Source organism: Embiotoca jacksoni, unplaced genomic scaffold (genome assembly GCF_022577435.1).
Source record: "Embiotoca jacksoni isolate LCO1_2020_lvr unplaced genomic scaffold, fEmbJac1.0.p SCAF_66, whole genome shotgun sequence".
NCBI lineage: Eukaryota > Metazoa > Chordata > Actinopteri > Embiotocidae > Embiotoca > Embiotoca jacksoni.
Genome location: NW_027185421.1, coordinates 1,166,994 through 1,194,797, shown reverse-complemented (window position 1 = coordinate 1,194,797; position 27,804 = coordinate 1,166,994). Strand labels below are relative to the sequence as shown.

The 27,804-nt window shown below is 45.8% G+C and overlaps 1 protein-coding gene across 1 annotated transcript; it reads right to left on the bottom strand.

Annotated features, from left to right (window-relative positions):
• Positions 1 to 115: 115 nt before the first annotated feature.
• On the bottom strand, positions 116 to 25,706 carry mtmr11 (myotubularin related protein 11). Its single transcript, XM_069175331.1, has 17 exons — positions 25,166 to 25,706; positions 18,433 to 18,502; positions 12,818 to 12,954; positions 12,637 to 12,706; positions 12,159 to 12,298; positions 11,974 to 12,058; positions 9,624 to 9,771; positions 9,232 to 9,319; positions 8,707 to 8,795; positions 7,472 to 7,599; positions 6,661 to 6,739; positions 6,372 to 6,442; positions 4,690 to 4,862; positions 3,464 to 3,634; positions 3,098 to 3,316; positions 1,824 to 2,141; positions 116 to 676 (listed from the first exon to the last, which is right to left on the bottom strand). Exons 1-17 carry the CDS (start codon positions 25,220 to 25,222, stop codon positions 215 to 217), a joined length of 2,505 nt encoding a protein of 834 aa, XP_069031432.1. The 5' UTR covers positions 25,223 to 25,706; the 3' UTR covers positions 116 to 214.
• Positions 25,707 to 27,804: the final 2,098 nt, after the last annotated feature.

Sequence of the window (27,804 nt, the reverse complement as noted above, 5' to 3'; positions counted from 1 at the left end):
ATATACAAAAGCGGTTGTCACATTGTGTTTTAAATACAGTACAGACGATAAGATGCCGAGTCGGCATCTCTTGCGCCGATCGTTTCATGTCACGTGGTTACGTCCTCGGGTCGTGACACTGCCGAAGGATACGTACGTGTCTCGCCGTGGCGGGCGATGCGGTACCTGGTCGTGGGGGCTGATGGGAACAGTAAGGAGGAGGGGGGGCGGAGCCTCAGGAAGGCAGCGAGGGCCCATTGCTCTTGGGCAGCTTGGCGTTGTTGGGCGGCGGGTAGTAGCGCTGCTCGGGTCGAGCCTCGCTCGCCGACGAGTGCCCGAACAGGAAGGTGTGCTTGTTGCTGCCGCCGGCGTCCTTGTGGGCGGGCCTGGACGGTGGGGCGGAGCCAGGGGGCGGGGCCCGGGAGGTGTGCTGGTTGGTGGAGGTAGGAGGCGGGGCCGCTTTGGGCGCCGCCGTCCCCTGAGACCTCGGCGCCGCCGGGAAGAGGAAGGTGCCGCCGTTGTTGGTGTTCTGGTTCAGGTTGGCGTCGGGCCGCCGCGGCTCCGCCGTCACGGCGGGCGGCGTGGAACCCTCGCCGGCGGTGGACGCCTGCGCCAGCTTGTCCCGGAGCTGCAGCACCTCGCGGGCGAGCCGCTCCACCGGGTGGGGGTGGTTGGCGGAGAACGGGTGGGAGAAGGCCTGAGGACGGACATATTAAAGGTCTCGGTGTCAACTCAGATTTACTTTTTTATCCTAAAGGTTTTAATAACTGACGTTCTGATCGAACAGATCACATCAGAGGAGAAGAAGGTGAAACACGAAGAGGAGATCTATAAACGGTTAGATCTGATTTCCTCTACAGCTTCCTGAAAATAGACGACTGCGCCCGCCCACACGGCCCCCATCTACTCTTAACGTCTCCATGGTAACGCTGTGGGACGGACATCACGGAAGCTGCACCGCGTCCGTATCGGGACGTTATCGATCGACTTGTGAATCTGCACATCACAGAGGTCGTCTGCCGAAGCTGCAGCCGCGACAGGACGGAAACTATCGAGTTTCACAAAACATTCATGAAGGTGACATTTAGACGCCGGAAATATTCAGACGAGACCTCCGACGCTTCTCGATTTTAATCCTTCATATTCGTACGTCTGCTTCAGTCAATCATACCCAAGTTATTGTCAGGGTGAATTAATCATTAAGGGTTCATCGGGAGTCACATGAGTTCAAAGTCTCAATGAACACGTGAATTACATCATTAACTGAGGTGATTACATCATCATTGATTAGGATTTATTAAACATGACTCCATTTTGGACCTCTGCACCAAAGTCTGCAACAGAGATCACATCATGACGTCATCACTAACGAAGCGTTAGAAGACATGTTTGTTCAACTACTATGATGTCTGAGTTATTATGTTTGTGTCCTATTCATTGTAACCATAGTAACCTGCATGAAAATGAGCCGGCGCAAAAACTGGCCCAAACATCGATCACGTTGGATAAATCATAATCAACGATGATGTAATCACCTCAGTTAATGCTTCAATTCACCTGTTGTTCTTTAGACTTTGAACTCGTGCTACTTGCTGATGATTTATGAGGTATTAATGCATGAATTCATCATAATTCATGCACCCTTAACGTAAAGTATTTTCCGTTACTTTAAATGTAAACTCATTTCCCCTTTAAATGGCTCTCAGATTTAAATGAAAACTTTCCTTTTACATTTGTGGATATTTAAGTTAGAAAAAAAAACTGCTTCAAGTGAAAGAAGATATCCTGAAATTCATAACAAGCTCTAACTAATTCTTACAGGAAGCTACACGGACTCCACATACCTGAGCGTGCAGCGCCCCCCGCAGGTAGCACTCCCTCCACAGGCCCATGCAGGGCCCCATCAGGAGGGGCAGTAAGGGCTCGTAGGGGTCCAGCGGTCCTTGAGGTCCAGAGGTGGAGGTGAGGCTCTGGGGGAACTCGCTCAGCGCCCAGGCCTTCAGCAGCCTCTCCAGGCCCGGCACGTTCTCGGAGGACGGCGCCCTCCGGTGGCTCTTCTTGTAGACGCCCGAGCTGCCGCTGCGCCACGGCAGCAGGTTGGCCGGACAGGAGAAGGTGCCGCGGGAGAGCAGGAACACGGAGCCGGGGATGGTGTCGGTCAGCTGAGGGGGCACAAAGGTGAAGATCCAGTCGGACAAAAACACTTTCAGGAGGAGCAGAATAACTCAGAATAACTTGATGGTGGTTCTGCAGGTTTTTGTTCAAACATACTGACTTCACTTGTTTATGTCTCTGATTTGCACTCATCGACCAAAGAGGAGAAACACGTCAGCTGATGGTCAACGGGATGCAAAGAGGTCAGAGTGAATTCAATGTGTTTTATGACCACGAGGGGGCGCTGTGCACTGAAGGATGACAGTTTACTGAGATCAGACAATTTACCAGCAACAAACTGATGCTGACGCTCATTAAACTGTTAATCTGTACCTATATATCTATATATATATACTTATATATAGATATATATAGATATATGTGTGAAAAATCAGCTGCATTCTAGAATCCAATCTGATATCTGTCTCTGATCATCTCTGTCGCTTGATGATATAATTATAATTAACTGACCAGCCAGAAGCTGCAAAGAAAAAAACACCAGCTTTTTGGTGCGTTCATGAGCAGCTGTGAAAGTGGGAAAGTTCACAGCTCAGACTGGGAAAAAAACACCAGAACGTCTGTTGAACTGGGAACGTTTTTGAGAGCTCAGAGAAGTCGGTCGACACGTTTGTGGTGAAAAGTAGAAATACAAACGTTCAACTCAAATATAAGTCACCTTGTGGATAATTTAGGTCATTTTAATAAACAATACTAATTACTAAACTGAGAGACAACGACTGTGACATTTCCCAGATGTTGCTATGTTGCCTTTGTTGTTGTCATATAAACACTCTCAACTGGGAAGTCAGACGTTCCCAAATCAGAACTTTCCCACGTCCCAGCTGCCCTGAACGCACCATTGTTTTTCAGCTCTACTGAGACTTTCAGGTATCAGCTGACGAGACGTCCCGTGTTGGCCACCAGAGGGCATGTTGCACCACGTGAAGGAAGCCGCACCACCTACCCGGTGTGTGTCCGGGTTGGTGTTGAGGTTGCCGTTGAGCAGCGGTTGCAGCGGGGGGGTCGGGGGGACGGGCTGGGTGAAGCGGTCCTGTTTGGGTTTGCTGTACTGCAGGGCCCAGTCCCACACGGCGGGCAGAGGGGGGTCGGAGGGATCCGAGGAAGAGTCGGGATGCAGCGTGTCTCTCCAGCCGTTGACGGGGGTGTAGGACTGGCCGAGGTTCTGGGTGGAGGAAGAAACCGGGTCAGAAACTTCTGTTCTGAAGTCTTGTTTTCATGCACGGATCCAGAAACAGGTGAACAGTTAGTGTCTGCAGTGACTGTAGAGTGTGATGAAAGGTTCCTCTCAGCTGTTCCTCGTGTTCGGTACCTGCGAGCGTTTGCATCGCTCTCGCTGGCAGTTCGCCAGGAAGCTGGAGAAGAGCGGCAGGTGGATGCTGTCGTGGAGCGCCAACAGGAAGTCCTCCGTCAGCTGGAAGCGAGACGGATACTGAGACCACAGCTGCCAGACGCAGTCCAGGAAGAGCAGGAAGATCGGAGCCTGGAGGGAGGGAGAGGTGGAGGACAGGTGGAGGGATAGGTGGAGGACAGGTGGAGGGAGAGGTGGAGGACAGGTGGAGGGAGAGGTGGAGGACAGGTGGAGGGAGAGGTGGAGGGAGAGGTGGAGGAGAAAGAATGAAGACGGTCGTATCACAGTGAAGGAGCTGAAACATTAAAATGTGAATAACAGCATCGACTTCTTTGGTACAAATAAAGAAAAGTTTGAGATAGAAGTTAAAACAAATCGTCCTTCATGTCTCCTCCAAACATTCGACCAATCACTGCATGACCTGCGTGTGATTGTTGGATCATCGGTTTCAGGCGGTTATGAGGTCAACTGCTGACAAGTTGATTTTAAAGGTGGATTTGTGAGGCGTTTCTGTGACAAGGGGGCGGGGCCAGGAAGCAGAACCTTCGATCGACCGGTCGACCTTCGTTCCGACCTTCATCTGAGATGGAGGATACGAGCGGCTGAAATGAGATTCCTGGAGGGAGCTCGGAGACGCTGCTGCCTCATGTCTTCATCTGATCAGGATTCCTCCCGGCTGTCTTCCTTTGGAGGGTTTTTTGTGGACACGTCCAGCTGGTGGGAGACCGGAGAGCAGACCCACAACATGCTGGAGGGGTGAAACATCTGGTCTGATCTGGGAGGGCCTCGGGATCCCCCGGGAGGAGTCGGGAAACGTTGGAGGAGAGAGAGACATCTGGGCTGACTTTGATTTAACCTGCTGCCATGACGACCCGACCCCGGAGGAGCGGTGGAAAATGGATGGAGCAACCGTTTTCAGTCACCGGATGTGTGAAGAAGATTGTGAATCGCTTTTTTTTGTTTTGTTAATATTTTTCTGGAGAATTTTGTCGCATTATAATGAGCGGAATAAATAAAACATGAAATGAAATAAGTCCTGATTGACACTTTAAACTGCAACATGCTGCAGTGACATTTTGTTGTCGGTTCGGTATTCAGTGAAGTGTCGGAGGAGGAGGACACCGTCGCCGGCCATCAGACACCAGCCTGCCGCTCCGGTGTCAAACTCATGACCTTTGACCTCTCACCTCCTCCTTGTCGTTGTCGCGGTGGTAGTTGACGCGGCTGCAGAAGCGGTGGCCGGCCATCACCCACTCCTTCTGCACCAGGCCCTGGAAGCCCGGCTGGGTCCGGCAGTGGGGGTCACACATCACCTGCACCAGGCTGGACACCACGCAGCTCAGGTCCCGGTCCTCCACCTCTGTGGTGGCGAAACACAAATAAAGAGCTCGTTACTGCCGGCATTTAGTTTCATAATTCATACGCTAAAAGAACCTCACCTGACACGTGGGCGCTATATGACTCCGCCCCTTTTAGCCTGCACAGCCTCTTTTCCCTCCAAACAAACAATGAACCTTTAATTCCACCTGTTGTTTCATTTTCTTTGTTTAATATTCCACGTGTGCTTTATGTTTCCTACGTGTCTGTATTCTGACGTCAGACCCTGATGTTTGCTTATTTACTTCCTCATTCAGCGATTTGTTAATGCTGACTTTTGATTTAACGTATTTATTTTGTCTTCTTTCTTTCTTTCATCCATCGCTCCGTTTGTTAATCCTGAACTGGAACAAATAAAGTTTGACTGTTTGAATGTTCACACCACATCAGATGTTCAGTGAACCAACTCTGTAGTTCTTTCAACTCATGAATAATATTCATAAATTCATGCTGCCTGTTTGCAGCGAGTGTTAAATCTGACTGAGAGTTTGACATCTCTTATAATATATGACGAGTCACTTCATTTTCATTACCACACCCCAGACTTGTGAGTTTTAGAGCACTGGAGGGAAACACAAATCTTTTATGAACAACCAACATTTAATTTCTCTCTTATTCCTCTGAATACAAAACAGAGAGGAAGAAACCGCCAATGAGAGAACAGCAGAGAGAAACCTTGAAAGTCTTCGTGCTGCGACTCTTTTCTGCAGCGGGTCGTTTTTCTGCTGATGGAGTCGGTCTCAGATCTGCAGCGGCGTCTTTCAGCCAAAACCGATGACGTCAGAGAAGTTTGCCGGAGAAAGTCAAACAGCAGCAGCGAAGTGAAACCTCAAACGAGCAGTTTGAGTGACGGCGTGTCGCTAAACCAGATAATCAGAAATCAACAGCGGCCGACTGTCTGGGAAACGAGTCACTTTAATCACTTTTAGAGACGCAGCTCGCTGGAGGCTAACGAAGCTTTAGAGACCTCTGGAGGTGACGTGAAAGACTCGAGACAAACAGGAGATCCCAGACAGACGCCGAGGTCACCCTCGCGAGCGTGTTCGGGTTTACACATCCGTCACCTGATCCGACTCACGGCCAGCTGGTGATCAGCTGACACCTCAGAGTCCGCGACAAAAACAACCACTCGGCACTTTCCTCCTGCGAGCGCGCAGGTGGGTGGAGGTGAAGCTCTCGTTTTTAAGAAGAGAATCACACAACAACACGCTGACACCACGTCATCATAGAATAACACACGGCTCATTAACACATCTGACGTAGAACAAACCAACAGCTGACCTCTGACCTACTGAGATATTGTAATGGTGTCCTTTAAAAGCGTGTTAGGACGGAGGCTCTATTGTGCTCGTAGGCTCGGTGGAGTGTGGCGGTGTCGTCGGTACGACTCCTTCAAGGTAAAAGCCCTAATGTGGCATTAATGAGACGGAGGCGCTGTGAATAATGGATGGATCCAATAATACGAGCCGGGGTCGGGCGTCACGTGACTCACCTTGCAGCGCCACGGTCAGGTGACCGCCGCGGAGCAGGCAGGCGACCTCACAGGCTTTCCTCAGGCACGACCTGCACACACACACACACACACACACACACACACACACACGCGCACACACACACACACACACGCACACACACACACACGCACACACACACAGGTTTTTTTAAGGACACTGATCGCAGTTCTTTGAATTTCTGAGCAGACACAAGTTTAGAAATAACAGAAGTCACGAGTAGGAAGAACGTGACGCTCCGACAGGACGTCCGACAGGACGTGGTGTTACCTGGTGTAGTCGAGCCAGTGGGTCCCTTCCAGGGTGGACAACCATTTGTCATCAGGCACTGACACAGATGTGGAGATATCTGCAAAGCAAACAATAAAACGGAGCAAAGTTCAACATTTATAAACCATTTTAATGTCAAAAGAAAAAACACGAAACAAATGAATCATCCATATAAATCTGAAATGAGTAAAAACCACAAACTCAACAAACCAAACACGAGTGTTTTTTATGAGACGATCCTCTGAGCTGTGAAACTCTCACAGGAGACAAAACACAGCTGATGACTGTGTGAACCGCGATAACCGTGTGTGTGTGTGTGTGTGTGTGTGTGTGTGTGTGTGTGTGCGCGTGTGTGTGTGTGTGTGTGTGTGTGTGCGTGCGTGTGTGTGTGCGTGTGCGTGCGTGTGTGTGTGTGTGTGCATGTGTGTGTGTGCGTGCGTGTGTGTGTGTGTGCGTGTGCGTGTGCGTGTGCGTGTGCGTGTGTGTGTGTGCGTGTGCGTGTGCGTGTGTGTGTGTGAGATAGGTCAGCGTTTCAGCCGCAGACGACCGCAGGTTTTGTCGTCTCAGCCGAGGAATGTGCTGCCTGCGCTCACACGACAAAAAACCTCGATAAAGAGTCTCACGAAGCCCGTTTGGATCAGCGGCACATTTATGATGTGAGGAAACATGATGTCAACACATGCTGTAACTTTAACCCTCAGATGTGGACGCTCCTTTCGTCACAACCCTCTGCGTGCTCTTGTTTTTTTTGTGCGTGCTGTGTGAATACATATTTGCGGAGGTGTGGATGTGTGCTCGTGTCTTCTCTCACCTCCTAAACAAAGGGCGCGCAGGCGGCTGTGAGCCAGCTGGATGTCGGCCGGCGAGGGCAGCTCCTCGCCCAGCTCCACCACCACACACAGAGAGGACTGGCAGCCGAACAGGACCATCTCCAGGTTCCTGCAGAGCACCGCATGCTGCTGTTAGCACGCTGATAAACGTGGATGGATCACAGACTGCGGATAAAAAGTGTTCGGAGCTTCCAGGTATAGAAACTCAAAGTGCCTTGAGGCTCCATAGACTCCCATTCAACTTCTCTCATCAAATCCAAAGTGAATAAAATGTGTCCATCAGTTATCTCGGTGTTGTTAGCTAAAGTCACTCCTTCTTATTAGTTTTCTGGAGGTCCATCTGAAAATAATCCCTCATTCATTAGAAAATAAACCTCTAAAAGATGTGTTTTGGGGGGGGGGCGTGTCTGTTTGATTGACAGGCCTGTGGTGCAGTCAGGTTACAGCTATCGGTGGGCGGGACGTAGTATCGTCAGGTTTCCGATCAGATCGGTCAGATCCACCGCTGGCTCCTCCCCCAGCTCGTCCAAATATGGTCACTTCTCTGAGAACAGTTATAGCAGACTAATATTTCCCCACAGTGAAGATCAAATGTTTTACATGGGAGGAAAATAAAAGACAGAGCAGCAAACGACCCGTCGATGGTGATGATCGAAGTTTCTCATTCAATATAAAAAAGGTAAAAGCTGATTATTGCTGCATGATTCTGTTTCTGTAAGAAGCTGCAGTTTTAATCCTGTGGGCTGCTGCTGGTCTGATTTGCTTCCTGTGTTCAGACAACTTCAAAACACTCCGGTGTGTGTGTTCTCTGCAGGAGGATGAAAATCGACTGAAGCCAAAAGGTGGCTCAGACTCAGAGAGGAGGTCGGCGGTAAAAATAGTTACCTTTGGAGCTCAGCTAAAAGAAAAGGTAAATAGTTTGAAAAATATGATCCTGAAATGTAACTGATTTAATAAACTATGTGCACATCAAGTCTATTTTCTGTTAAAGGGACGCCGAGTTCCCAGAAACAGACTCTCGATTTAGAGATTTGTTTACACGTGAAAAGCTTTAAATCTGAACAACCAACCTGTTATTAGTTAACTGGAAGCCGTGATTTGCCGCGTGAGAGAGCGACCGTGACACCCTGCAGCCCAGACTGAAGTATGGGTGGTCAAATGCTAATGTGTACACACACACACACACACACACACACACACACACACACACACACACCTGATGTCGTCCTTCTCGTGGTAGATGTTGTTCTGGAAGCTGGCCATCCGCAGCAGATCGCTGCCTCGGGGATGTCGCCAACACCAGCGCTGCAACACACCAAACACAGTTTCATCCTCTTTAATAACACGTTCCACGCTGGAAAAGAAGAAGCTGGCTGTGGTCTGTGTTCATCTTCTGATCTGCGTCAGAGGAATGTTAATAAGCAGGGAGAACGCACATATAATACATGGCTGTAGCTGAGAGGTCCTTCTGTCGTGCTACATAATGTACAATCAGGGAAGAAGGAGGCCTTTTCTTTTTCTTTTTTACAATTGTTTCGAAAGTAAACACGAAGGAAGAAAAGAGTGTTTTCTGAAATATTTACACATAAATGTAGTTTATTCTGAAGCAGCGGCGCTTTAAAGCAAACGCCATCAGAGGTTACAAACACAGTAAATCGAGGCTCTGAGTTTCCCTTTGAATAGATGAATCAGTCTGAATATGAACGCTGGTGATTTAAATGAAAGCACCGAGAACACTCACAGGGATTCGACCTTCGTTGAAGTGGGCGAAACTTTTCTTCAGCTCGGTGTCTAAAACCTTCTGTGGAACCACGATGAACCTCGACAGGCTGAAAGGAACCAGAGAAGAAGGTTTTATTGACCTGAGTACAAATAGTTAATCATTTCATAATAAGAACATACACAACACATCCATGGAGCTTTCAGAGTGCGATTCTCTGGGTCTTTTATATGATTTCATCCTTGGATTTGCTTCTCGAATAACATTCTTTTTGTCAAAGACTTGCGAGGAAATGTATTCAAGAACTCCTGAAATGTGTGTTTCTGCTGATTTAATATGGCACAGCAACATTTCATTGATTATGGACGCTGCGGGCGAGGAGGAACCGATCCAACACAACCTGGTGAGTTTACCTGGTGGACATTTCGAAGCGGTCGTTGACGGAGCTCACCCTCCAGCTCGCGGCTCCGCACCTCTCCAGCTCCTGCTCCCAGTCCGAGGTTGACTCGAACCAGTTCATGTGGGCGTCTCGGCGACGGTTGCTTAGAAACTGCTTCATCTCTGGAGGTGGAAAGTGATTCAAGCACTTCAAATGAAAGTTTGGATCATTACAGAATGCATTCAGCTGTGGTATTTAAAGCAGCTACTGTGGAGGAATGATTGAACTGTTGAGGTCATTTTGCAGCAAAGATGATTATAAAAATTCTGTTTCCAGCTTCTCTGATGTTGTCTCTCTTTGATATTATTGCTAACTCCATATATTTAAGATCTGGATGGCTGACTGGACAAAACAAACCATTTAAAGATGTGATACTGAATTTAAAAGGCTTGTAATAAACACTGCAACCTCATTTAATGATATTCTATAGATGCAGTCAGAGAGAGAATAACTGACTGACTGTGACGTGTTATTCTATTGATTTTTTTCGCTGTGACATTGTCGGATACTCAGAGCAGACAGCACTGACCGCACACCGGACACACTTGACCCCCGGGGCAGAGTTGAACACACAGGCTCATGTTTCTCTATATGGTCGCGTGAATGGAGAGGGAATAACTGTAAACGGGGCATTATTGTTTTGTCAGTGATGTGTGAATTGTGGTTTATTTGCTTTTATAGCTGAAGAGTTGCCATAAAAATACAAAAACGGATTGCTACTCTGATAGTTCAATTATACATTTAATTTAGGAAGTTTCATCTTTCCCAAACTGAGCCTTTCAATCACTGTGAAGATGAAACCTTTTGTGAGCGTCTGTTTGAAACATTGACTGTGTATAAAAGTGGACGTCGTCTCCGGGTCTGAAAAGTGAAGCCAATGCATAAGAGCCTTAAAGTGCAACACCACTGATGGCCACTAGGGGCTGGCGCCAAAAAAAATTCTGACTCCAATAAACTCCCATTCGAAAAAGCATCAACTGTCATGAAATACAAAGTCAATAATTTGTTTTTAATATTAGTCCTCAAAGTGAGGTATGTTTGGGGGCGTGTCTGGTTTGATTGACATGCCTGGTGTGCGATCAGGTCAAAGTGGGCGGGACATAGTGTCTTGAGGTCAGATTCACCCTTCACTAGCTCCACCCTCTTTTCCAAATATGGTTACTTCTGGCTTGAAAAAACTAAAACAAGATGGCGACTCGAGACCTCAGAACAGCAGTCAATGAAAAAAATGGGCGACGTCACAGACGGCAGAGATTTTCTCACTTACAGTTTCAAAGACAGTTATTTTTATTGCATCATCACAGAGGAGGATGTTTCTAATCTGGCCAATCAGAGAGGATGTGAGCTTTGTTTGACATTAACATCCTGCACAGAAGTCATCGTGTTTTAAGAGTTGCTGCATCACATTCGGATGCTACGACAAAATAGACAGGAACAAAGATAAAGGACCGACTTTGAGCTGAAGTTGTGGCAAAGATGACAAACTGTGATCACGGTTCTGGGTACATTTTGTCCCTGGAGATGAGAGGAGGAAACTTTGAAGTGCAGCACATGACTAACACATCCGTGTTTCAGACTTGTTTTTTTTTTCTCACTTTAACTGAGCTGTGATGTTCATGAATATTCATTAGTTAAAATATGCATGAAAAAAAAACAAAAAACAGGATGATGGACAGATTGTGATGAACACTTTAGATTACTGATTATACAACAAGTATGAACTCAGAGATCTGATTGGTCAACTGTACATTTGAAACGTGGTCAAATCATCATGACATCACAGATATCTTTGTTCATCAGATATCTTTGTTCATCAGATATCTTTGTTCATCAGATATCTTTGTTCATCAGATATCTTTGTTCCAACCAGACTGAGCTAGCTGATCAGTTTAGTGTTTCTATGTTCTGTATTTATTCAGTTGGAGACTAGAAATCCTCTGTTGCTAGGGTGGTTGCTAAGGGTCGGACTACTTCCTGGAGTGGTAAACATGACATACGTACGAGACTACTGACGGGACGGATTGTTTTCCAGTTGTTAGTCATACCCCGTGTGTTGCCATGGAAACAGAGATCATGCTAACAAAAAGGTTTTATATTTTGAGAGTGAATTGCTCCACAATATGAAAACATATTCTATATAGTTGGCAACTTGTTGCATCATCGCAATAATACTTGAGGGTGTGCCAATTAATGACGTTATATATACATATAAATGTAAAACACGAGCTTTAATAAACTGTCCTCGTGCGTCCTCAGAGAGCCACAGAGCTTCGGACCCGACTGACAGGAAGTCAGAAGACGGTCGAACACGTTCACCGACTCACCGACGCTCCCGAGAGCAGCGTTCTGGAAGGAGAGGACGGAGCCCGGCTTGGGAGGCTGGTAGGTCTTGGCGATGGTGTAGGTCATCTGAGACGGGAAAACCACAGTGAACCCATCAACATGATCGTCTGCTTTCAGCGCCGAGGCACCGCAGAGTCAGAGCAGCGAATGAAACGATGGGACGCACCTCTATGACCTGCGCGTCCGGGGTGAGGCGGTCGAACAGGAAGCAGATGACTCGCATGTCCCGACAGTAAAGCACCAGCTCCTCTGGGGTGAACTTCAGCGATGAGTTCGGGGTCACCAGCTTGGTCCTGTTCGGGCCCACTGCAACAGAATTAAATATTAAACAGACAAAGCACAGACTAGCAGAAGTATTTTGGTGTTAATTAACCTGCACATTGTAAAAAAGAAGATTTTAAACTTCTTATTTTGTACATGCAGCATGTTTGCGTTCATATATTCACTTTTAAAGCCCCTTTTGAATCCAATTTAATGTTAAAACCAGAACTTAGTGTGAAGTTTGGGTTACTAGGGATCAGATCACTGTACCAGCTGTGGCATCATTAGTATGAAGAAAAATGATATCGGTTAATTCATGGCATTAATTTAAAAATACTTATGCTGATCTCTGAGTAAAAAGGTGAGTGCGAGGTTTCACTTACCAACGACAACCTTCTCTATCGACGCCAAAGCCACGTCGTGATCTCCTAGAAGCACCGGATCGGCGTTGTCCTGCATCACCAAGGTCATTCAATAAATATTCCCAATTTATTTTGCATTATTTATGTTTGTAAAAAAAAAATGTGTGTGAGAGAGAGAGAGAAAAAAAAAAAAGAGACTCACGTCCAGTTTGGGACTGTCCTGGGGCACGAAGGCCACTCTGAAGTGGGTGCAGAAGAGGGTCCCGGACAGCCAACCTCTCCCTTCCCTGGCGGTGAGCTTCTTCCTCACCATCACAGCTCTCTGGAGGACACACTCACCTGGAGAGGACAAGGGGGGGGGACAGGACAACAGATTACACAGGTTTCCGTGGGTGATACACCGTTTTAAACAAGCTTCAGACCACTGAGAGTGACTTGAGTAAGCAGTGACTGACAGAGTGAGTGTGTGTGAGTGTGAGTGTGTGAGTGTGTGTGTGTGTGAGTGTGAGTGTGAGTGTGTGAGTGTGTGTGTGTGAGTGTGTGTGTGTGTGTGTGTGTGTGTGTGTGTGTGTGTGTGTGTGTGTGTTTCTGGAGAGGACACATAACAGGAAGTGCAGAGACAGACCAACAGCAGCATGACAGAGAGCAGGCGGCTGCGCGTGGGCGTGACAACATCCTCAAACAACAACGCATGTCCTCGAATTGTTGCGAGTCAACAAAGAAACTTTAAAGATGGAGGCGACTCCGTTTGTCCCGAGTTACATCAGACAGATTTGTTTTTTTAACTAAATACTAAATAAATGACCAAATTAAAGTTGACATGATGTTCCCATTTTAACAAGGGTGAAAAGGGAAAAATATAAAGCAAAATAACTTAAAAGTACACAGTGTAGATAATACACATACATAAAAGTTATTGGGAAAAATACACAAATAATAATAAATTAGAAAATATGAACATTAAACTGATGAGTAGATTCAAATCTGTTCTAAATTGAGGATTCATAATCAATCCAGCTGTTTGCTCAGGAACAAAGATTTAGAAATTTAATCCCTTTGGATTATTTGGGAATCATTTAATAACCTGTCATCTATATTATAATCAAAGACCAATGAGAGCCGAGCTAATAGCGCTGTTCATTCAGTAACGGGCAGGAGGTGATAATTCACATGATCCAATGTAGTTTAAATCTCTTTATTTCTACATTTTCAGAAATAACTTCAGAGAAAATGAAGCATTCGTTCAACGTTGGTGATATCTGATGAAACATGTACGTTATTTGTGAAGCCGTGATGGATCTTCATCTTTGGTTGGAGGGAGAGTTGAAGAAGCTTCTGAAATTCCAGCACAAGGCTTCCAAAAACAAAACTTTCCCCCAAAATAATCTCTTAACACACAAACACAGATGTACACAAACACTCTCAGAGAAAAAAAAGGGAACAACTATTTCACACACACACACACACACACACACACACACACACACACACGCACGCACGCACACACACACACACACACACACACACACACACACACACACACACACACACACACACACACACAGAGAGCAGTGAGGCAGCACATTTATAACAGTCTCCCGCTGGAATACAAAAGCCTCTGCCAGCTAGACTGTGGGTTTCCATGGCAACAGAGTCCAGGATTTGGGTTGGACGTGGTGGAAAATGGTCTTTTTTTGTCCGCGACAACGGGAGTGTTTGGGCGGACACATGACGAGGCAAATGTTTAAAAATAAAAATAAAGGGCACAAAAAAACAAACAAACAAAAAAAAAAAAGACTTTCTGGTTCCTCTGGTAAAAAAAAGAAAAAAAAAGAAAAGAAATAAAAATAAACAGTGAGGAAACAGCAGAATTCCTCCAGTGAACATGTGGAAGGAACGAGCACGGCCCTTAAATTAAAGATGACAGCAGTCTTTCTCAGCTGCTCGCCCTCAGCTCAATGGATGTTTTGGGGGATGTAACGACGCACAAACAGGAAACGGGCCATTTCTCCACATGTTTACTCCGTGAGGGAGAAGCAGATCATTTCTCTGATTTCACCGGAGGAGTTTAAAACCTTCGAGCAGGTTTTAATGAATATACTCACGCATTTAAAAACCACACGTTAAAAAAAAAAAAAATAAATAAAAAAAAAAAAACAAGGCCGGACTTGAATGGATTAAACCTGAGCACACGAGGCGGTGACAGAGATTTAGGACACTCGGCAACACAAGGGAGCCTTTGTTAGGCGTCTGTTAAAGAGGAGCTGTGGTTTAGCGTGCCTCGTCGTTAGCGTCGCCCCGGGTGCAGCCGAGCCCAAAAAAACATTCCTGCAGAGCCGACAGGAGGAAGGAAGAGCCCGCCGTCCTGTTCGCACTCTCCGTCTGGAGGTTTAAACACGTTGTGAAAGCAGGTGATTCATCGCAGCGTGGGTCAGCCGGATGGACCAAGGTGTTTATGGTCTGTAATCCAGTAAAGTCTTTTATGTTCTCCCTGCAGCTACGCTGGAAAACAGTAGTACTGCACCTGCAGCTCCTCTAACTCATGAAAATAACAAATTAGACTGTCGTTATTAGAGGTTTGGGGGTATTTGCTGAGTCAGCCACTTCAAACTAACGAAAAGACACATTACAGGTTGGTGATGGGCATATTAAGCAAAAGGACTATTTGAAATTGGTAACTATTAGATTATTAATCCGATATTCGCCCTGAACCTGCAAAGCCTGAAAGCAACGCGTTCTTCTTCTCCTTATGTTGTTCAATGGCGGCTGTCAGACAGTTCTTTACCGCCACCTTCTGAAAGGAGGAACACATTACAACCAGGCGCCGGTAAAATAAATACGGAAGAACGATAGTCGCACGCCCTAATGGATTTATTTATATCATAATGACTATTTGACTATTTAAAATTCATGCCCCATCCCGAGTAAATGTGTCATGAAGCAGACAAATATTATTCTGCATTTTCTGTTTCCTCAGATTGCAGCTAAATCAGCATCTGACAGCAGCTCAACAAATAAAACGCTCGGTTGGAGTTTTTGACCAGCGGAGGAGCAAAAGGGGAAAAAAAGCAGCGTTATCTTTGAACAATAAGATCTCAGGAACCCGACCGCCCGGCAGAACCGGGATCAACATACGCAGGACTTTTCCTCCACATGGAGATACGAAGGCTCGGCCTGAGAAAACACGGCTGACGGACATCCGAGCCGAACGCTCTCAGCCTCGACTTTTTATTTGTTTTCATCCACATTTGTTCCTCGTTTTCAGCTGCAGACGCGTGCGGAGCCAAAAGGTTCCTGCCCTCCTCGGCTCACAGGGAGGAAGAGGAAGCTCCAGGAATAGTTTCAATCTATGGAAACAGAAGCATTGTACTGACCGAGAAGAAAATATCAGAGGCGGAAAATATCCCCATGAGCGAGAGGGAGAAAAAAAATAAATAAATAAAGTCCTCAATGTCGGGAGTCTTCCCCACAAAGACCTCTCAGACCTCCATGTGATATAATATTCATTTTAACAACAACAGAGGTGTAAAACTAAACGGAGGCCGTTTGGTATTGAGACTGCAAATAAAAAAACACCAGCAAAGTGTCAAACGTGGGACCTTTAAAACATCCACCCGAAGTAACGAGAGAATTTAAAACCGTTTTCGGTGTCAAGATGGAAACCCAAGTCTACAAATATGGAGGCGGCGGTCTCTTGTCCATCACTCAGCGAGGCATGAGGCTGATTGACGGGCCGTAAATCCCTCGGTAACATTAGACCGTGGAGAGAAAGGGGGACTGTGAAGTGGCTCTGAAGGGGGTCCTGGCCTCTTGGCATTGTGTGTGACTGGACAGTATAACTCCCTCCCCCCCTTCCCCCCTCCCACTCGCAAGCATTGAAACGGGACATGATCCACCCTATGGCTGCTGGAGCCGTCCTGACCCGTTCGCCCTCCCGCGGCCCGGCTCGGTTTCTGAGGTCCTGTGTCCCCCGGTGTCACGTGAGAGCGCCGGCGCTCCCGTTAACTACTGACGGGACGGGACGACTGCTGCACGCATATTTCTGATTCTTTGACCCAGAACGCTCGTCGGCGTTTCAGACCGCAAACGTTTCAGGCACTTTTTTTGACAGCATCACTGATCAATGAGCCGTCCTCCTGCAGGGTGTCTACCTGGATGGGGCGGAGGAGGGAGGGAGGGCGGAGGGAGGGGGGGGGAGAAGAGAGAGTTTGCAGGTGCAACGTGAGCCCTTTCACACCGACTCGCCTCCTTTGTGTCTGAAAGTGAACTTGTTCTCACAAATTGTCTCAACACGTCCTCCGCGGAGAGCGAACGATTCTCTCCGACTGAAATCTGAAGCCGCTCGTGAAAGACGTGAGACATTTACAATCATTTCAGCACACGGGAGAAAGAAAAACAAAAAAGAGAAGAAGAAGAGAAGGAGGATCGTGAACAGGACGGTGCTGCTGGTGCACATCTGTCTTAATGTAAGACGGCTTCTTGTGACCAGCTGTGTTTCTAATCTGGCTGGAATGAAGGTTCAGAGAACAGTGAGATGAGGAGGACGCTCAACGCCAGCAGGGAGGGAACAATGTGCCGTAAACACTTTACAGAGAAATGTGGACCGCTAAGAATAGAAGTCTGTGTGTGTGTGTGTGTGTGTGTGTGTGTGTGTGTGTGTGTGTGTGTGTGTGTGTGTGAATATTGTGGGCCACTTGCAGAGTCTGGAAAGTATTTGATGAAAACACACTGCTGGAAAACAAATTAGGACTGACTAACTGAAGGAACATAGGGAAGGAAGTGTGTGCGTGTGTGCGTGTGTGTGTGCGTGTGTGTGTGTGTGTGTGTGTGTGTGTGTGTGTGTGTGTGTGTGTGTAAAGTCAGTGGAAGAACAGTCTCCTACTAACTGCATCTCAATAAAACTCCAGATTCATCACAAAGAAGATTAAAAAATGAAAAACCTTCAAACAGTACAGGAAGCATCCTCACACACACACACACACACACACACACTCACACATTTAATCTGCCGTGTAGTGAGTGTTATCTCCTGTCTGCTGCCACTCTTCCCCTCTTGTGTGCCGTCGGGCTGAATTGTGTGATGCCAGCATGTAGAAGAGGATTCACACCTGGAGGATCCTAATCTTGTAAAAACAGCTGATATATAAACAAACGGAGTCGCAGCTTAATCAAAGCGCCGGTGATGCTTCATCCTGCAGAATCTCAGCTTTTTTTTTTACTACAATAGTCTTTTTTTTTTTTTTTATTAAATAAAGTGTAATCAAGAAGGTACACGATGAATAACAACACCTGACGACGCACAGCACCGTCGTCTGCTTTGGATTTTGGTTCAAATTGAATCTTAAGTGTGAAATCGGCACACAGAGACTCATTCAGAGACCTCTAACTTAATAAAAATATTAAGTTTAAGGCCAAATCCTGAAAGCAAGAGAAGCCTCCCGAACCCAAACTTTGGAGGCTGTTAGAAACTGCAGGAACCAGAAGTGAGGGACGTCTTCTCTCCGGGTACGACGACGTCGTTACGATATGATGGAGGAGGAAATACGCTGCAGGTTCTTTTTCAGAGTTATCAGGCCAAATAAATCTGATCTGAATTGAGAGTTTGTTATTCACGATGTTCAGTTCCAACTTGTTTTTGTTATATCAGCTTGAATCACTGCTTAAAGCAAGAAAATGTGTTGATTTGTTAACAACTACGATATCTTTTATGTATTCAGACATCTTTACACACACACACACACACACACACACACACACACACACACACACACACACACACACACACACACACACACACACACGACCTGATAATCTCACCTGGCAGACAGCGCAGCCCGAACACGTCTCGACTCCGTGCGTTCACCCCGGTCTGACTCAGCATCCTCTCCTTCAACAGAAACACAGCGGACATCGTCACTCGTTCATCGTCAGCAGAAAGTTATCAAATATCAAAACACCACCGTGTTATATCTTGTGTATTTATTGTGATTTTACTTTTGGACAGAAACCCTGATTTCTGATCTTTTGTGGTCAGTTAGCAGCTCCTGACCTGAATCCATCTCTTCATCTAATTCCCTTTAGAAAGCAAATGACAAATAACTTTGTGTTTGAGAATGTAAAGTTGTGTTGTAGTGAGTAAAGAGTAACCGTGTCCTGTGTAACGCCGGCCGTCCACATGCCGACTAAACAGCTTCGTTATATTCAGATTACGGCCACGCCTTCTTCTCTCATCAAACTCTTGACTCGTTTACAAAAGACCGAGAAACAAACGCCGAGAAAAACGATCGCGCCGGTTCTTCTGGGATTCTTCGTTTCCACGTCTCCGTTTGGGTTTCCTCCTCCTTCTTTACTTTCTGTCTGATAATCAAACTTCAGTCATGATTCAACGCTGCAGAGGTTTTCTACAACAGGGCTCTCCAGCACATATGCTTCCACTTAACTCTACTACTGAACCCCCCCCCCCCCCCCCCCCCCCTCTGTGAAGTCCATTTACATTTATCGGCTTGAAATCCCATAATATGCCGAGGTCTGCAGCGGTGTGATTACACAGGTGGAAAACCAGCTTTAAAATAGTGGAGAAACAGAGAAAAAAGAAAAGGAAAGGCCTTTAAGTTAACGACGTCTGAGAGAACGCCACGTTAGAGAAGCCGGAGCTCTTTAAAAAAAAAAAAAAAAACATTTAACAAAGAGAAGCTTTGCTCCCTGAAAAGGTTGTAAAATCACACTTCTTCATAGTCTGGTTGTTCCAGCAGTGAGATATCTGGGAAATATCTAGATATGTGACTTTTTAAAGTCTTTAAAAACGAAATAAAAACCAGGGGAAAAAAAGCTGTTGCTTTAAAAATGATTATAAAAACAATAAAGTCTGAAATAAGCCTGGAGGGATTTTTTTTTTTCTGCTGTGTTTATTCCAAAACAAGATCACAGTTTCAGCACTTTTAGAGACCAAATTAAGAGGCAGAAAGATTTCTGTTCGCAAACCCACTGAGAAAAACAAGTTTTTTTTGGATTATGAGGCAGGACACTAAAATATTTTACAAGTCTGAGTTTCAGCCAGAGCATTGTTTAATTTCTTCTTTTTTTTCTCCATCTGGCTTTAACATGGTCGGTGCTGCCGTGCTGTCTCTCAGACAAGCCGCAGCTGAATTCCTCTCAAGTCCGACAAAAGAGACTCAAATCTAGTTTAGTTATTCATTTCATAAGTCATAAATGTGCGTCTGAGCTGCAGGCTCTCGCTTCAACTGGCAAACAACTGAAAATAACAGACCATAAAGCAAAAACTGAAATGTGAATTGCAGGAAGTTCACCTTCACTTCAGAAGTAAGATCAGGAAAAGGAGCATCAGATCACGTCGAGGCACAAACTTAAAGACCCAGCGGACCGGAGTGGGCGGAGCCTCGAGTCTCTGAGTCACACAGCACTCAGAAACCACATTTCCAGGGCCGTGTTTCTGCTGACTGTTCACTTCTGATTTCATTGTGTGGCTGCTGAGTCCCCACTACTATCTCACTAACCCACTATCTCACTATATCACTAAACCACTATATCACTATATCACTATATCACTAAACCACTATATCACTAAACCACTATATCACTAAACCACTATCACTATACCACTATACCACTATATCATATCACTATCTCACTATACCACTATCTCATTATATCACTATCTCACTATCTCACTAAACCACTAGCTCACTATATCACTAAACCACTATATCACTAAACCACTATATCACTAAACCACTATCACTATACCACTATACCACTATATCATATCACTATCTCACTATACCACTATCTCATTATATCACTATCTCACTATCTCACTAAACCACTAGCTCACTAGCTCACTATATCACTATATCACTATACCACGATCTCACTATACCACTATCTCACTATCACGGCTGCCTCCTTTCATCCTCGGAGACGGTGGCCGAGGTTTTCTGCGTTTCCGTTGCTTCGCCCGGTCGCTGCAGCCAGACTACAGACTCCTGCTGGTTCCTGCTGTCGGGAACAAAACTTTTGTTTCCGCCAAAGAGAGGACAAACTCACCAGATTGTGGGCGGGGCTCTAAAAAACAACAACTTTAGACTAAATTAAAACCCTTTAGAATAAATTAAAACCCTTTAGAGTAAATTAAACCCCTCTAGACTAAATTAAACCCCTCTAGACTAAATTAAAACCCTTTAGAATAAATTAAACCCCTTTAGAATAAATTAAAACCCCTTTAGACTAAATTAAAACCCTTTAGAATAAATTAAAACCCTTTAGAATAAATTAAACCCCTCTAGACTAAATTAAACCCCTTTAGACTAAATTAAAACCCTTTAGAGTAAATTAAACCCCTTAGACTAAATAAAACCCTTTAGACTAAATTAAACCCCTTAGACTAAATTAAAACCCCTTTAGACTAAATTAAACCCCTTTAGACTAAATTAAAACCCCTTTAGACTAAATTAAACCCCTTTAGAATAAATTAAAACCCCTTTAGACTAAATTAAACCCCTTTAGAATAAATTAAAACCCTTAGACTAAATTAAAACCCTCTAGACTAAATTAAACCCTTTAGACTAAATTAAACCCCTTTAGAATAAATTAAAACCCCTTTAGACTAAATTAAACCCCTTTAGAATAAATTAAAACCCTTAGACTAAATTAAAACCCTTCAGACTAAATTAAACCCCTTAGACTAAATTAAACCCCTTTAGACTAAATTAAACCCCTTAGACTAAATTAAACCCCTTTAGAATAAATTAAAACCCGTTTAGACTAAATTAAAACCCTTTATGGTGTGATAAGATCTTGTTTCTACCTCTCTAAACGCTGCCACCTCAAACATCTGCAGAGACGAGACCCCAGAACATGATGTTCAGAGTTACTGAATAACTGATATCTTTGCCACATCCCAAAAAACCCAAATGTAAATGTTTGCATCTCTTCTTAACACGAACCGATCCGAGTGTTCAGTGGAAGCTGCTCCTCCTGAATAATGCTGAGCTCGGCGCTCTGAAGATCCACATCAGCTTCTAGCGTTTCGCTGCCGACGCTTCGTTAGTGTTGTGCGTTTCATTTCCTCACATGAAACATGAGACCTGACATTTAAATATATTTATACACCGAGAGAGAAAACAAGGCAAAACAAAAAAGAACAAAAACCTGCCTTCAGTAGTGATCAGCGGTGGAAGTGAACCAAAATACTGCGCAAAGAAAAACAAGAGAACGAACAGGAATCACAGTAACCGGTTGTGAAATAGAGAATAAAGTAATAAATCAATGTTTCATGAATTGGGAATTCTCCTGGTTAATATTTAATGTGAAATGTGCTGCATCGCCACGAATATCCATCTTTTAACCTAATTTCTCTGCTGCAGCCTGTTGTGACGTTTCATCGTGAAACCTCACGTCATGTTTATAGCAGGAGGGTTCAAAGGTCAAATGAAGCCAAATAAAACTGTTTGTTTTCCATAGAAGGACTTTAGCCTCAATCACTGTATTTACACGGAAACACGGAGTAATAAAATGAGTAATAAAATGGAGGAATTACATCAGTCCACTAATTAGACACTTCGAAACCTCAATGGTCGCCGTCGCGGCTACGAAGCGGAGCGTTGTGGAAAAACATCTTTTATTTTACTGTCGTACTCGTGTTGGAAAGAAGGAACCGGTATGTTCGCCGAGTGTGAAAGAGACGCTACAAAACCATGTTACAGTGAAATGACCAAAAGCCCCCCCCCCCACCCCCCCACGCGCTGCTGGTTTAATTATCAGCGAACGCCATGTCGATGCAGCCTCCCGGCAGAGACCGTAAATCTGCCCCGGTGTTAAGAAGAGAGCCTTTTGTTGTCCGGGTGGTGGACGGGGACGTCCCGCTCCCAGGGGGGCGGGTGTGGTGGACGGGTACGTCCCGGTCCTGGGGGGGGGGGGGGTCGGGTGATATCGGCCTCGGATCTTCAGCCCCGTCTGAATGGCGCTCAGACGAAACCTCCGCTGGCATTTCTGCTTCTGTTCAGCTTTGTGCTGCTCGCTCCTTTCATGCTTCAAAGGCCGGGAGATTCAGATATAGTGAGCTGGGCCGGGGGGGGGGGGGGGGGGGGCAGAAATCCAGAACATTTCAAAGCTTCTGTAATGTGAGGATTTGCTGCTTCGTGACCTCGTGTGATTATAAACTATCTCTCTTTGGATTTGTTTTTTGGGCGTGCAAACAAAAGCAACTTGAAGATTTCAGATTTGAGAAACTGAAGATTGAAGATAGAAGTTAGAAGAAGAAGAAGAAGAAGAAGAAGAAGAAGAAGAAGAAGAAGAAAGAATCAACTGGAGAAAAAAAACTGCAAAACCATCTGGTCAGAAATGATCGCTGGACTGGATTCAGTCTCAACACATGCTGGTGGAGGTGAACCAGAGGAGTGAGTGGGCGGCCTCGTCTCCTCCCCCTCGTCTCCTCCACCTGACCTCGTCTCCTTCCCCCTCGTCTCCTCCACCCTATCTCATATCATCCACCCTGGTCTCCTCCTCCCTGGTCTCCTCCCCCCTGGTCTCCCCCTGGTCTCCCCCTGGTCTCCTCCCCCCTTGTCGCCTCCCCCCTGGTCTCCTCCCCCCTTGTCTCCTCCCCCCTGGTCTCCTCCCCCCTGGTCTCCTCCACCCGTCCCACTACGACTCCATCATATCTCAAGCTCACAGCCTTCTCGGGACACATGAGAATCTGAATCTGAGGAAATCAAATTCAAAAGAAAGTCCTGGACCCATCCAACCGTTGTCTCCATGGCGACAGCCAGATGCCAGATGTTGTGCAGTAGCACAGCAGCAGCAGCAGCACCCCCCCCCCCCAATCTACACATTGTAAGCCTCGCCCCCGAGGGTGAAGCAAAGAAGCATCTGTTACCATTTTCCCCTGCGGCTGCTGAAAACAACCAGACAGAGAAAAAAAAAAGAAAAAGTCAGGCAACACAAAGACGGAGAGTCGGTTCTGGTTCTGGACATATTCAGGACATCACCCCGTCCCGAGTCCTTCCAGCCCTCAGTCCTCCCGGGGGGCCGATTAAAGGCCGAGCCTCCTCATCGATCGTCTGAAACGCAGCAGGAGGATTTAAGCTTCGGCGTGTCGAGGAACTTCGTTGTAGCGACGGGACGGACTAAAAAAAGAGCATCATTTAATCCCAGAATGAAACTCTGACTCACTGACCTTTAATCAGGCCGGAACCAGAGATTGGACATCTCCTGTAATTATGCAGCTTCCCTGTTTAACCCACACTGAAGGAAACGGCAGCTGTACACTAAAGGTTCCTCTTGGTGGCGCTGCAGATGGAGACGACCTGGCTGATGTTTTAATATCCCGGCCCGGTGAACGATGGCCCGGCCCGGCGGCCCGGTGAATGATGGCCCGGTGGCCCATTAAACGATGGCCCGGCCTGGTGAACGATGGCCCGGTGAACGATGGCCCGGTGGCCCATTAAACGATGGCCCGGCCTGGTGAACGATGGCCCGGTGGCCCATTAAACGATGGCCCGGCCTGGTGAATGATGGCCCGGTGAACGATGGCCTGGTGAACGATGGCCCGGTGGCCCATTAAACGATGGCCCGGCCTGGTGAATGATGGCCCGGTGAACGATGGCCTGGTGAACGATGGCCCGGCCCGGCAGCCCGGTGAACGATGGCCCGGTGGCCCATTAAACGATGGCCCGGCCTGGTGAATGATGGCCCGGTGAACGATGGCCCGGCCCGGCAGCCCGGTGAACGATGGCCCGGTGGCCCATTAAACGATGGCTCGGCCTGGTGAACGATGGCCCAGCCCATTAAACGATGGCCCGGTGAACGATGGCCCGGCCCGGCAGCCCGGTGAACGATGGCCCATTAAACGATGGCCCGGTGAACGATGACCCGGTGAACGATGGCCCGGCCCGGCGGCCTGGTGAACGATGGCCCGGTGGCCCATTAAACGATGGCCCCGGTGAACGATGGCCCGGCCCGGTGAACCATGGCCCGGTGAACGATGACCCCGGTGAACGATGGCCCGGCCCGGTGAACGATGGCCCGGTGAACGATGGCCCGGCCCGGTGAACGATGGCCCGGTGAACGATGGCCCTGTTTCCTGCGATCATGACTGCTTCCTGTGTTTATTTTTTTCTTAAATCAAAACCTCCAAGAAGTTCTGATGAGTTCCAGCACCGAGAAAAGATGAAACAAACATCTCACAGCATCCGGTCTTCTTTTCTATGAATTGTTGAAATGTTCCTTGAAGCACTTCGAGCCGCATTTCTTTGTCGGAAAGCTGCTCGACAAATAAAGTTGATTATTATCTCAAATCATCATTCAACTACGTGCTCTTATCAGAGTGGCAAAACCACCAAACACATGAAGATATTATTTAAAAAATAATAATAAAAAGACAGAAAAAGCAAAACTATGCAGAACCACGTTTCCCCACAAAAAAACCAGGTGTTGATGAGAAGATTAAAATAATAATAATAAATGATTAAAATGGGTCAGACCGGGTTTATAGTGTGAAACAGTGTCAGCAGTGCTGGTTAGCGTCAGTTCTTACCTTGATGTCGGGGAGCATCTGTCTCACTTTGAACGTGGTTTTAGATCCCGTCAACATCTTTACGGGTTTTTCTTCTTCTTCCAACTCGACTTAAAAAAAAAAAAAAAAAACAACAACAAAAAAAAAACGAAAATGTAGAAGACGAAATAATTAATAACGGTGTCGTTTTACTCGACCGGCCGCGCGAGGGGTTAGAGGTGTCCTCGGAAAACCGTTAAAACGACACAAAAAAATAAATAAAAATAAATAAATAACCGAGTAACGGTTCGTCTCGGTTCGTCTCGGTGTCACCGGCTGCTCCAGCTGAGGTGTTCACGGAAGGACCCGAACTGCTTTCATGGCGCTGACAAGCATCTGTGTGTGTGTGTGTGTGTGTGTGTGTGTGTGTGTGTGTGTGTCCACTCCGTTTTCAGGGGAACCCTCCTCGCTCCCTCCGGTGTTTTTCAGTCACTCACTAAACCGGAGAGACGCCGTTAACCGCCGCTCCGCTGCCCGTCGCCGTCTGTTTGTTTATCCCTTCTGCCATAGTGAAACACACACTGGTGGAAAAGTGCAGCGGTGTGTGTGTGTGTGTGTGTGTGTGTGTGGGGCATGGGGGGAGGGGGGCGGGGCTCTTAAAGAGACAGTACCTCTGGGACCGCCCACACCGACAACAGTTTGAAGCCCAAAGCTGGAATTCAGTTTTCCCTGATTTTACTCAGGTCCCGTGAACTCACCACCACTCAATACAGTTGAATAGTTAAAAAAAAACCATTATACTCCGTTACGAGTAAGAATACTGCATTTAAAGAAGTAAAAACACAGATGTACTATCTGCAACATGCATCAAGAGTACAAAAAGACAGGAAAAGTACTAGTTATGTTATAATATTATTATATGAATGGATTGTTGCTGATCTGTCTGTTGTAAAGCTGATTTCATTTACTTTGTAATGCTGTTATCTTTAGTGCATCACATTGTTTAAATTCATCAGATGTCCCGCACACACAATCTGTTTAAATTAGTCCCGCCGCTGCTGTTTTTAATTCCGATTTTAAACTTAAATTTTAAATTAGTTTAAGACAGATGCCCTGCAGCTGTGTGTAACAATGGATCTACATGGTGCCTGACTGTAAGATGAAAAAAAATAGACAAGATGCATGAATAAATATGCAAATTGTTAACTATACCTTTGAAATAAACATACAGGAATACAAATTTAGATAAGATCATGTAGATGAGCGTAAATTTGTTCTGTCTCTGTCCTTCTTTTGTACATGTGCCAATTTTGTTTCTTTTAAAGTGCTTCACATACAGAGTAGAGTAAACTTAAATTCAGTGGTTGTTTCTCACATGACTTGTTTGGGGCTTAAATGACGTGCGAGGAACGCAGCAGCTTCTGTGATGCACACGTCAGTTCATAAAATGAACGAGTGCTCCTGAAGCTGAGCCAGAGAGACGACAGCTATAAAAACCCGTCAACTCTCGACCAGCTGGTGTCTCAAACCTGCAAAAACACAAAGGAAGAAGAAATCGATCCCGCCGGTCGACCACCTCCAGCTTCTACCTTTCTCTGATCCTTCAGCAGATCCGTGCGGCGACAGACGCCTCGCCTCTCTCATCCAAACTTGTGGAAAAGAAAAAAACCAGCGGTAACTCTTTTTTTTTTTTTTTTTTTCTTCAGACAAACACAGGAGGTTGATTCAGAAGGAAAATTCCTTCCCAGCGAGATCAGGGAAAATGTTTGAACAGTCCCGAGTGGTAGTTTGCCCCGCCGAGCAGGTGGGGAGACGCTGTCCTCGTGAACTATAAAAGAGAAAGGTCTGGATTTTTGACCACCTGGGAAACTGTTCAATATTACATAAGGGTCTCCGATTTCTCTGATACATAAAACAGTCGCAGACACAGGAACCTTGCATCATCCGAGCTGCAGTTATTCAACGATGTATAATGCAACAAGGTTAATGTAATACAGAGCGACACAAAAAAAAAGAAATACGAAGAATATAATCCATCTCTCTTCCTCTTTATTCATCCAGTTTATTTCCCTTCCAGTTAGATGTTTCCATGTTTTTTTATGTCTCCGTGGTGCCGCTTTAATAATAATTAAAGGAAATTCTCTTTCTCTCTCGCTTTACACGGAGTTAAGAGGGATTTATTTTTAGGACACTCCTGCATGACAGATGTTTTCTGTCCAGTTACAGGAACAACCTCCACATGAATGCATCAAATGAGCCCAGTTTAAGGAGCAAACTACAAAAAAATGCACATTTTAAGAGGGATCGCCACTGATGATTATTCTAATGATCGTATTATGTCGGATATTTTGTGTTTAGTCCATAAAATGGCAGGAAAGTGTGAAAAATGTCACTTTAAACTAGTTTTTACTTGAAAAAGTTTTGTCGACTGACCATAATTCAAAGCTATTTCTACTATTGCAGACAGCGCTCGGATATTATTTATGTGCTCTTAATAAAATGTGTAAAAGCCTTTTTGTTAAAAAAAAATAAATATAGTAAAGTATTCCTTAAACCTGATTTTATGGCTGCAGATAACAAAAAGTTTGTTGATGACAAATAGAGAAAGGAAACGTTCTTGAAATACAATGAGAATTTATTCAAACGGTGCAAAAAACAAAAACAAAAATTATAATAATAAT

Bases quoted from the DNA above. Each gene is read 5' to 3' on its own strand.
- mtmr11 (XM_069175331.1), bottom strand. From the start codon at position 25,222: ATGTTGACGGGATCTAAAACCACGTTCAAAGTGAGACAGATGCTCCCC. The intron at 6,740-7,471 runs GTGAGAGAAGAC...TTTGCTTTGCAG, and splicing joins GCGCGCCCTTTGTTTAGGAG to ATATCTCCACATCTGTGTCA. The intron at 3,635-4,689 runs GTGAGAGGTCAA...CCCTCCCTCCAG, and splicing joins GCGACAACGACAAGGAGGAG to GCTCCGATCTTCCTGCTCTT.